Genomic DNA, 11,085 nt, shown 5'->3' with positions numbered 1-11,085 from the left:
ATCATTTGGTAGCAGTCTCTCTCTTCAAATGAGGTTATTATGGCCACACACAGTTTGGGATTTTGCCGGTTGGTAAGCTACGCTATCAGCTTGAGGGCTTGTTTAGAGCGAATAGTTAAGGGGAAAAACAAGGTTGAATGCCAGAATTAGAGGTCCAACCAGCTGGATTACGCTGAAAGAGACGCTACAATCCTTACCATTAGACCCTGTTTTTTTTTTTCAACTTCAAACTTCCTCATTTTCTATTAGCATGTTTTTCAATATGTTAAAATATACATTCTTAAACAATTCCTATATATAAAAGTTATTTTAAAAACTGAAAATAACTCTATTATTCAAGTTTATAATAATCTGTATTAGGTGCACTTATATTAGTATATTCTACTAGGATATCCTGTATTATGTGCACTTATATTGGGACGAAGAGAATATTAATAATTAATTAATTATATGCTTATGAGATTTACTGTTTTGCGTGTGCTTAAAATTCTCCTTCAATGGGAGGGAAACGAACGGGCCCTTAGAAGCTCATCACTTGGGCCGAGTCACGGGCCTTAGCCCAACAAGAGAACAGAACTGGTCGGTCACTGACAAAGCGGGCCCCACCTAATGCGGCCCCAGCGCTTTTCTGTGGTACCCATGCCGCCTGGGCCCACAGCCACAGGGCCTCGCGCTCGAAACATTTCGAAATTTGAAACGCTTCTCCCGGTCGTAAAATTCCCAAATCAAACCATTCCTTCCCCAAAATCTCGCAAACCATCTCCCTCTCCCTCTCGTCTTCCCCCAGATCCCCCCAAACCCTAACCCTACCATCGCCATGGCCTCCCGCATCAAGGACCGCGGCAAGGCCGCACCCGCCGCCGCGGGATCCCGCCCGCTCACCCCCAAGGCCTTCTCCGCCTCGTCGTCCGCTCGCCGCACCCCCGCCGCCGCCGCTGCCGGGAAGGAGAACTCGGCGTCCAAGCCCTCCAAGCCCACCGCCGCGGTGCGGTGGTCCACGTCGTCGATCCCGAGGGCCAGCAGGATCCCGAGCTCCGTGGAGTCCTCCAAGCTCGTCTCCACCCTCAGGGCGTCCTCGGTGATGCCGGGGAGGGCATCTGTCGGGAAGGAAATGGAGGCGGAGGCGGGCTTGCGGCGGAGCGTGAGCGGCGGGATCAGGGCCGCTGCCCCGGAGAGAGCGAGGAGGTCGGTGGGTGGCGTTGGGGGTAGGGTCCCGGATGCGAGGAGAGCAAGCAGCGTGCCTCGTGCTGATGAGATTGGTAGGAGGAGGGATGGGTTTGATGCTAGGGCGAAGGCGAGTGATGTGATCAGTGGGAGAAGAGAAGGCTTTGATGGTAAGGCTAAGCAAATGCATGCAGTTGATAGGAAAAGAGAGAGCTTCGATGCAAAGGCGAAGCAGATCAGTGGGAAAAGAGGGAGCTTCGATGTTAATGTGACCAAGCAATGTGATGAGATCAAAGGGAAAAGAGAGGGCTTTGGCACCAACGCAAAGAAGCAATGCGATGGGATTGATGGCGACAATGAGGGCTTTGATGTGAAGGCCAGGCTAGGTGACGAAATCAATAAGAAGAAAGATGGATTTGATACGAAATTGGTGAAAGAGATTCATCCCAAGAAAGTTATCTCTAGTGTCACTGGTTCGGTAGAAGCTTCTTCCAAACCTGCACCATTTCCTGCTACTGAGAAGGATGGTGACGGAGGCAACAATGCTGTCATCCCTGTATTCACTGTCCATGTGGTGGACGTGGATGATGTTCCTTGCAGAGCCAGGGAAGAGCAGAAGAATACTGATGAGCCTAAGAAGCAGGAGGAAAAGAGCAAGCTGGCAGACAAGATTAGAGTTTTTGAGAAAGCGTCTGCAAGTGGGGGATCAGTGAAATCTGTTTCTAGTTTGAACAAGTACCCAAGCAAGCTGCATGAGAAACTAGCTGCATTGGAAGGGAGAGTCCAAAAGATAGCGACAGATATCAAGAAGACCAAAGAGATGCTGGATGAGAATAACCCGGATGAGCCTAAGCAGATATTATCTAATATCCAGAAGGAGATTACTGCAATTGAGAAGGCAATTTCCCATGTCAAGGATGATAATAAGATTCAGCTCGGCACTGCAGATAATAGTGAGTGTGAGATCTCTTATGCTAAAAAGGCTGCAGAGTGTGCTGTTACAAAGCCAAGTGACCCGAAGCATGCTGCAAAAGGTATGAATACTGATGAATTAGAGGCGAGGTTCTTTCCACATCATAAATTGTTGAGAGACCGCAAATCGTCTAGCGCTACTCAACAGGAATCGTCCATGGCTGTCAAAAAGGATTGTAACACAGATATGGAACTTTCTTCCCTTGAGCCTCAAGAAGATGAGAATAGTATAGCCATGGAGTTTCTGGCTTCCTTAGATGGTGAAGAAAGCGGCTTCTTCAAGAACCGCAGAGCGAAGAACTTGGAAAAAACCATCATCTGTGAAGCAGCAGATGTTAGCAGCAAGACATCGGGCCAAGGTTCCTCAAATAATCCGGTAGGCCCAAACCATGACAAAGAAATTGAATTGCTTGCTACAGAGAAGCTAGAAGAGTTTGATGAACAGGAGAACAAGTCCTCTTTGATTTTACAGGAGGAAACAGAGGAATTCTCTAGTGATCAGTTATTAGGGATAGGGAACAAATCCTCAACTGGTGGATGGTTTGTTTCAGAGGGGGAAGCTGTTCTTCTTGCTCATGGAGATGGTACCTGTTCTTACTATGATATTGCAAACCGCGAGGTACTTGATTCATTACTATGTTTTCTTTTTGTTCTTTTCATAATTTATGTTAATACAACATTTTGAAGTTCTGATTGCATTAAACTGAAAATGACAGTTCAAGTCTGAATACAAGCCTCCGAGTGTGATCTCAAATAATATGTGGGGTGATTGCTGGTTGATCCGTGCCCCTGGTGTTGACGGATGCTCAGGAAGATATGTAGTTGCGGCATCAGCTGGCAATGCACTGGACCCTGGGTTTTGCAGCTGGGATTACTATAGCAGAGAAGCAAAAGCATTTCACATTGAGGAGATATCTCATGCTTCTTCAGTACCATCGTCCAGAACTGTTCTTGGGCCTCTTCCTAATGTAGGTTCATCAAGATCTAGCTCTGCAATTTCTACTGTAGAAAGACAGCAATGGTGGTATAGACCCTGTGGGCCTCTCCTGCTTTCTGCTGCTAGTAAGCAAAAGATGGTCACAGCTTATGACATCCGAGATGGTGATGTAGTGATGAAATGGGAAGTGAGCAATCCTGTACAGGGAATGGAATATTCCAGCCCACTACAATGGCGTAGCAGGGGCAAGGTTGTAATTGCTGGTACTGAGTCGATTGGGTTGTGGGATGTTAATTCGCTTAACCCACAACCCCTGTTATCTGTTGCTTCTGCTGGCAAAAAGCTTTACTGCCTTCATGTGAACAACACTGATGCAGAGCTGGGCGGAGGAGTTCGTCAAAGGTACGCCTGGAATTATTAGCTTGAATGCCCTTTGTGTACCATTGGTAACACTATACTAGATCCTGTCTGGTTGAACTTGGCTTATGCTTGCAAATGCAGGATTTTTTAGTTCATTTACCAATAGCTGATTTTTTTTTTGTCTTGATCATTGATGATTCTGAAACTTGGAAATGTAACTAATCTAAAGGAGATGTAAGTTCTGTTTTGTGTGAGCTGACATGTTTTCAAAGTTAACTTGTTTATCGTTCTGTTTTGCAGAGTTAGTTCCTGTGAGGTGGAGGGAAATGATGGTGTTTTTAGCACACAAGAAAGTGTTAATGTATTTGACTTTCGTGTACCTGCTGGCATCGGTCTTAAAATGGCAAGACATGGTGGTACAGCAAGTTCAATCTTCTCACGTGGTGACTCGGTATTCATTGGGAGCACAGAAGGTAGGCTGCAAATAAAAGGGGGTCTGAAATCACGAGTTCAGCAATATTCACTGAGAAAGGGAAAGCTTGTTGCAACCTATGAGCTACCTGATTTCAATGCCCACTTCCATCACTCTTCAATAACCCAAGTATGGGGCAACTCCAACCTTGTCTTGGCTGCATGTGGTATGGGACTATTTGCATTTGACGCCTTTAAGGAGGACGGTCAACAAACTTACAGCTTTGACCGTGGAGCCACTCTTGGAGTAAGAGAGGCTATTGGCTCTGATGATTTGTACTGCCCTACATTCGATTACTCGTCATCAAGGGTTCTTCTTGTCTCAAGAGACCGTCCAGCACAATGGAGGTATCTGTCATAGCTATCTATTTATCGTGTGCATCATGTGATCGACATGTAATATATTTGTACTATGTTTATGCTTTAGCTTATTTAGTCATCTGTAGTGCCAAGCATCTTGCTTTCACTGTATTAGCAGAAATGATTGGGTTTCTTCCCCTTCAGTTAATTAATATCTATTGCATGTTTATTTTAACCCATTGTGTTCTTATTTCCTTCTCTAACATTGACTTCTTACTTATTTTGTTTATCGGCAAATTATTCGAATTCAGTTTGATGCAATGGTGCATATGAATTCATGGAATATTTTTTTTGGAGGGTGGGCATCCATCTCCAGATACATACATAACACAACCATAAACAAAATTAAGATCTTGTTAGCGAAATGACGCCCAACAATCTTCATCGGACCAAGAAGGGATTATTCCTTCTTTTTTGCCGAACTGCCTCGATTAGCTGCTCTGATTTAAGCTTATTCCATCCTAATCAGCAACATCATGGTCTTGTGCACCAATGGTCTCTGCAAACTTTATTACCACTTATGTACCAAATCTAGCGGCAAGCAGCATCTCCATTCCTGGAACTCTGATCCTTACTGGCCTTGATGTTGGCAGCATGCCGGCATGTCCTACTGCTTAATCAATCAGTTTCAAGTTCACGGAATGGTAATGGGACAGTCTTCACTGCTCTGAACTTGCCAACGTTGTTCAAATGTTCATTCTCCAATCTGCAATCCCATAAACCATTTCACCATGTTACACCATAACATTAAATTAAAATTGATGTTCCTTGTAAAAGTACTTCCAATTACCTATAGAAGTTCCAATGGCCTCGTCTGATTATCTCTAGTGAAGCGAGCGAGAAATCCAGTAAGCGCGACTCAACCTTACCAATATGGATCTTCATTACACTCTCAGTCCATGCTAGGCGAAGTGCAAGATTGAGCATCTGTAATTATTTGAAGGCATTAGTGTCCTAGATCTGGAATTTTCTAGCCTAGTCAGAAATGAAGTATATTAAGCATAGTACCATGGATACGTAGTAGATTGATTTATTCTTCAAGATGAGCTCGTTACGAAGCCATCGGTTCTTTGATTTTGGGTTTAAGAAGCCCCAGTCCTTGACAAAGTCCCAGTAGAGCTGGTAAATTGTGGCACCTGAGGATGAAATGATGACCATCCACACCCAGAATGGTGTTGGTGTTGCAGCATATTTGAACCTAACAGCAGCTGCTACCATTGCTGATACATATTTTCCAGCATTAGCAAGTTGGTTGATATCATGTCCTTCCTCCAAGTACCTTCTTAAACACTTCAAAACATGACAGCTATTAGTTTGAAACTGATCCAAACAAAGTTGTTAATCTTTAGTATTTCCCATCTAAAGATTCATACCTGCAAGGCTCTCCAGAAGTATGGGAGAAAGGAGATCACATAGGCCAGATGCTTATATTGTTGGCCACTAGTACAGGTCTCATATGGGTGAGTTCTAAAGCTTCCAGCCATGAAGTAGCACGCTGTAAATTCCATGTGCCGTAATAGTGGAATCTGCAGATAGTAGCACCAGTTCACTCATAAGATGCTGAGCTCCAACTCTCAAAAGCTCTAGTGTAAAGTTCAGTTTCTTCAGTATTACCTGGCTAGTTAGTTGGTCAGCCATGAAGAAATCAGCCATCAGAACCTGCATGTCAAGGCAGCCTGCTTATCAGATAGATGCTTTCAACAATTTGTGATAAGAAAACTCATGAGGTCTTTAGTCTTTACCTTATAGAATGGTGAAAATATGATATTGCGCATGACACGCATGAAGCAGTATCGCGTCGAGCGGTAGAATATGTCAAATGGACAGAATAGTACACCTGTTGACAGCTGAAACAACAGAATCCGAGTTGAGAACTGAAAATCAGTACATGAAACAGAGCTGAATTACCAAATTTTCCCAAAGTTTATGTTTCTTACTAGTAGGAGTGCTCCAGGCAAAGCATTGGCATAGGCTACACCGGCGTTCTTGAGGAAAAGATTGATGACCAGTGCAGCGACAACAGTGCACATTATCGATGCAGACATGAGGAAGGCGTCCCGGTGCGTCAAGGCGGTGTTTGAGGAGAAATCGAATATGAAGTTGTGATTGATCCTTGTGTTCTTCCACATGAAGAGGTTGCACCCATACAGGAAGATGTGGAGGCTGATGAGAGCAAACATGCTGCAGAAGCAAGGTCACATCTATACATTACTTTGAGGTAAAATTGCATCTTTTATTATCATGAGGTCCTAAGTCTGAAATTCGAAAAATTTGCAAACATTGAGCCCACATGCTAAATCTAATCAATTGAACTCTTGTCAAGAACAGAGCATATATAGCCTGAACAGAAGTACCAAGTACAAACGCAGTAATAAAAAATCTATTTCTAAATAGTGCTTTACCCCTAGAACTGAACCGTAATTCTCAAGAATTTACCTGAAAACATGGTACACAATTTCCATGTAGGCTGAGTTCCCAGTGGAAGTAAAAATACCACTAACATGGGCTAAAATCGCGTATATGATGAATAGTGAAACAAAAGTGCCCGTGAACAAACCTGCAAATTAGAACATGAGAAAAAAGAAGAAGTGAAGTTAGATTTGTGTGCCAAATGCAGATGACAGATCTGATATTCTGATCTTGAAGTTGCTCAGCTACATGCCTACGAGGAAGGTGATCATGTGAGTGTTTCTGGGCTGCTGTGGCTTAAGGTATTTCATCGCCACCTTCCTGTCATTGCCTGTGAAATGCTTCATGAAGATGCACTCGACCTCATCTGCTAGCTGAAGTACCTGTTCAGAATTTCGCATGCTTCAGTTCATATTCGTCAGAGAGACATGTTTCCATCCCCCAAAAAACTGATTGAAGTGAATTTGTATGTTTGTGCAGCTTTGCAGTAGGATTGTGGAGCACCAGATGATACCTTGTCGGAGCTGCTAAATGGCGACCTCTTCACCTTCTCTGAAAACAGGTCTGTAGCTCGCTGTTGCTCGGACACCTGAAATGCAAAGCAGTTCGTACCAGTCACTGTCAGCTCGGAGTAGCATTTTTTTTAAAAAATATATTAAAAAATTAAATTATTCCTTGCAAGAAAATGTTTATGCTGTCTCATGTTATTAGGCTGACTAGTGACTAGGATTACACTGTCGAGAATGAGATCTAGTACCTCTGCTTTGAGGGTACTAAACTACTAATAGTACACCTAGAACTTTATTCTCCTAGAAGCCTTATATATGTAGACCGGTTTTCTTTAATCTTTATCATCTATTATTTAGACTCTTCATTCTTCCATCCATCCATTTCAAAAGGGCACAGATGTGGCTAATTAGTATATTACCTTGACAAATTTCTTCAATATTTTGGTGAAAGCCTTTACATTGAGAGAGCTGCTCCCATCCATCCATGCATGCAACCAAAAAAGCATCCAAATCCGTCAGAACCACAAGAACACCATAATTGACAAGTAAAAGAAATATAAAGACAGCCACCTAAAATAACCGGTGAATTAATCTACCTTTTCAAAAACCACAAAAGAATTAGTAATTTGAAAGGAGAAACAGTCGCTTTCAGGTGACACAGGATGGTGTATGGATGGCTACGTGATTTACACGGATGCTTCCATGCAAAACGGGGTTGAAATTTGACTAAACTACTACTGTACTGCATGCTTGGGTGCAGTGCAGGTGTAGTTGTGTGCTGCTCACACAGTGCTCCATGACTCATGCTGCAACTAATATTCATAGTAGTAATTTGTTAGATATACATCTATGAAGAAACAACTTAATTTTTTTTTCCTAGTTGGTCAGTTAACCAAACTATCTATATCATTTGTGTGCATGCAATTAGTGCGATCGATCAGTTGCATGCTATTAGTGTGAGGTTTGGCCATCAGAATTCTAAATAGCTTACAAATGCGTATATATATGCATCATGCATGGCATAGAAGACAATATACATAGACACAGAAGGCAAGTCTTGTTCTAAAATACCGTGACTTCGTAGTTTTAGCTTGTCAGATATGGCAAAAAGGAAAGATGAAGAGGGAAGATGTGCCTGAATTTCTTGAGCAGCTCGAGGCCGCGGTAGAGCGCCATGAAGGCGTCGCGGATGTTCTTCTCGGCGTGCTGGATCTTCTTCCGGTGGACGAACGCCGCGGCGGGGTCGGCGCCGTCCTTGCGGAGCACGTTCACGAGCTCCTCCCACACCTTGAGCGCCGCCCGCCCGGGGCTCGTCGCCGGGATGTCGATCCTCACCGTCGCCGGCAGCTGCAGCACGCCTCCGCCTCCGCCTCCGCCGCCGCCCCGCCCTTTGCCGCTGCCGTCCTTGGTCTTGCCGTCCTTCTTCCCGGCGAGCCCCACGAAGCTGACGCCGTTCCGCTCCAGCGCCGCCATCACCTCGTCCGCCACCGCCGCGCCCTCCGACACCTGCGCCTGCTGCAACTCCAGGCTCCCATCTGCAAAACACGCCATCGACGACGACGACGGCGACATCGACATGACATGACATTGCATGCATAAAGAGATGTGCAGCTAGCCCAGGATTCATGTGTGTGGGTGGTTGGTGTCACCTACCTGACATGGACTGCGGCGAGGAGAGGCCGGAGAGGAGGTAGCGGCCGCTGGAGCCGTGCACCGACGACGGCGGCGAGGAGGATGGCGGCGGCGGCGGCATGGAGCGGCTTCGGGCGAGGCCGCGGGCGCGGCGGGCGGCGGCGTGGTCGGCGAGGATGCGCTTGACGTCGGCGAGGATCCGGAGCTGCTCCAGCAGCGCGTCGCCGCGCGCCAGCAGCTCCGCCTCCTGCCCCGTGTAGAACGCGTTCACCTTCTCCAGCTCCTCGTCCGCCCTCTCCATGAACTCCCTCTCCTACACCATCCATCCATGCATCTCCATTTTTACAATCAATTTAATTACTTAGTTTTATTTACAATCAAATTAACTAATTAAGTTATACATGCTTGTCCGTGGATCGCACGAGCTCCCCTCTGTCCGGGCACTCCTCATCCTCCTGCGAAATGCACATACGTATTAACATCAGAAATGTGTATTAATTAATTAATACACGTTTATTAGTTAGTATTTGATTCGAGACACAACGACGACGTACTGAGGCAGAAGGCTGTTGTCCAGCGGAGAAGCGGGCGGCGATGGCGCGAACGGGGTCAAGAATGGAGAACCCATAGCCACCGGCTTCCTTCTCTGCGGGCGGCGGCGGGAGAAGGTGGTCGGCGGCGGCTGCGGCGTTGGCGGCGGCGAAGGAGTCGTCGCGGCGGGTGACCTTGATCCTCTTGATGAGCTTCTTGAGCCGCTTGTAGTCGACGAACGCCGCCTTCCACTCCGGTATGATGCTCGCCTCGTACTCCCTCGAGAACTTCACCATCTTCTTCTTCTTCTTCCTCGTTGCAGCAGCAGCAGCAGCAGCTGATCGATCGATCGATCGAACAATTAACTGAAACGTACGTACGTTCACATGTGTGGAATCGAGCTAGGAGAAGATCAAGATGGATGGATGGATGCAGGAAAGGGACAGGCAGGCAGGGATGATCTCGCAAGCAACAACCGTCCTGCCTTGTTAGCTTATATAGATAGACAGTTAGAGAGAGAGAGAGATCAGGCTACTAGCTTGGTGCTCTTCTCCTTCTTCTTCAATCCTCTCTCTCTGCTCACCTCGAGTGCTCCTGCTATATAAGCTTAGCTTAGCTAAGCATGCAGCGAAATTTGGCACTGCTGGTGCACATACAGGGACAGATAGTGGCCTTGTATGTTACAATATTAGGTAGAGCTAGCTAGCTTAGCTAAATTAAAGTAGAAAGGTGTATCTGAATTCAGAGATATATATATACACTTACATAGTGGGGATCGACCATGCCATTCGTAGAACTGTTTGTGTCCTGTTCATTCAGTTAGTGGCTTAGTTAGTTGCTTAATTCGATCAGTGGGATCATATATAGTTATATTATTATATACTAGTTATGTACACGTAATTAAGCCTCGTCGCATGATCTGGTTGGATGCTAATTCTGTATTAAGGGAGAAATTGATTAAGTAATTACTTCTAATTAGAGTAAGGCAGTGTATACATATTTGTAGCGCAGAGAATTAAAGAGGAGAAGGAAAGAAATTAAAGAAAGAAAGGAAAGAAAGCTGGTTGCTTTAGGCCGGGTTGTTAATTTGAGCGGCCCATCTTTTGGGCGAAAAGGCAGGGGCAATGGAGTGAGGGAAACATGAGCAGCTGCAGGAATCAAGCAGAGACAGACCCTTGCTTAACCTACTCGGCCACTCACACTCAGGTGACCATGCATGCAGCTGCTAATTAGCTAGTTGCCTCCTCTAAAAAAAGACAATAACTAATCAAGTAATTGGCTAGTTGACATGCACTATAATTTTCTTATTAGTATCACTAATCAGCTCATGTGTTAATTAATTATTTAGTTAATTAAAGAAGAGGGCAGTGTCCAGGGGAGTAGGACTAATTAAGGTCGTAAACTAGGGTGTATATATACTCCTTCCGTTCCATTTTAAGTATGCATGTGGATTCCTATGTCTAAAGTTTGATCGTTTGTTTTGTTTTAAACTTTTTTTATTAGTATTTTTGTTGCTATTAGATGATAAAACATGAATAATATTTTATGTGCGACTTTTTTTTATTTTTTTTTATAAATTCGTTAAATAAGATGTGCGGTCAAACGACAGACACGAAACCCGCTAATGTATTTAAAATAGGATGGATGATTATATAATTAATTAATTAATTAATTAATTAATTAATTCTGATTAGAGTGTTTTGTGCGGTGCAGCATGGAGTGACTGTAGATATGCTATAG

General features: G+C 44.7%; 2 protein-coding genes across 2 annotated transcripts; one reads left to right on the top strand and one right to left on the bottom strand.

Annotated features, from left to right (window-relative positions):
- The first annotated feature begins 741 nt into the window (after positions 1 to 741).
- On the top strand, positions 742 to 4,427 carry LOC127762185 (KIN14B-interacting protein At4g14310). Its single transcript, XM_052286589.1, has 3 exons — positions 742 to 2,755; positions 2,853 to 3,475; positions 3,734 to 4,427. The coding sequence occupies exons 1-3, from the start codon at positions 818 to 820 to the stop codon at positions 4,263 to 4,265; spliced, it is 3,093 nt and encodes a 1,030-aa protein (XP_052142549.1). The 5' UTR covers positions 742 to 817; the 3' UTR covers positions 4,266 to 4,427.
- Positions 4,428 to 4,515: 88 nt separating this feature from the next.
- On the bottom strand, positions 4,516 to 9,947 carry LOC127762186 (phosphate transporter PHO1-2). Its single transcript, XM_052286590.1, has 15 exons — positions 9,369 to 9,947; positions 9,216 to 9,269; positions 8,836 to 9,127; positions 8,318 to 8,717; positions 7,602 to 7,650; positions 7,188 to 7,262; positions 6,927 to 7,056; positions 6,701 to 6,821; positions 6,202 to 6,445; positions 6,007 to 6,111; positions 5,879 to 5,923; positions 5,638 to 5,790; positions 5,273 to 5,554; positions 5,055 to 5,191; positions 4,516 to 4,970 (listed from the first exon to the last, which is right to left on the bottom strand). Exons 1-15 carry the CDS (start codon positions 9,639 to 9,641, stop codon positions 4,883 to 4,885), a joined length of 2,448 nt encoding a protein of 815 aa, XP_052142550.1. The 5' UTR covers positions 9,642 to 9,947; the 3' UTR covers positions 4,516 to 4,882.
- Between the last annotated feature and the right edge of the window lie 1,138 nt (positions 9,948 to 11,085).

This window comes from Oryza glaberrima, chromosome 2 (genome assembly GCF_000147395.1).
Source record: "Oryza glaberrima chromosome 2, OglaRS2, whole genome shotgun sequence".
Lineage (NCBI taxonomy): Eukaryota > Viridiplantae > Streptophyta > Magnoliopsida > Poales > Poaceae > Oryza > Oryza glaberrima.
The sequence above is the reverse complement of the archived record's forward strand: the minus strand, read 5'-3'. Positions and strand labels throughout refer to the sequence as shown.

Bases quoted from the DNA above. Each gene is read 5' to 3' on its own strand.
- LOC127762185 (XM_052286589.1), top strand. From the start codon at position 818: ATGGCCTCCCGCATCAAGGACCGCGGCAAGGCCGCACCCGCCGCCGCG. The intron at 2,756-2,852 runs GTACTTGATTCA...TGAAAATGACAG, and splicing joins ATGATATTGCAAACCGCGAG to TTCAAGTCTGAATACAAGCC. The intron at 3,476-3,733 runs GTACGCCTGGAA...TCTGTTTTGCAG, and splicing joins GGCGGAGGAGTTCGTCAAAG to AGTTAGTTCCTGTGAGGTGG.
- LOC127762186 (XM_052286590.1), bottom strand. From the start codon at position 9,641: ATGGTGAAGTTCTCGAGGGAGTACGAGGCGAGCATCATACCGGAGTGG. The intron at 7,651-8,317 runs GCACATCTTCCC...GGATGGGAGCAG, and splicing joins GAGCTGCTCAAGAAATTCAG to CTCTCTCAATGTAAAGGCTT. The intron at 5,924-6,006 runs GTAAAGACTAAA...CTTGACATGCAG, and splicing joins TATTTTCACCATTCTATAAG to GTTCTGATGGCTGATTTCTT.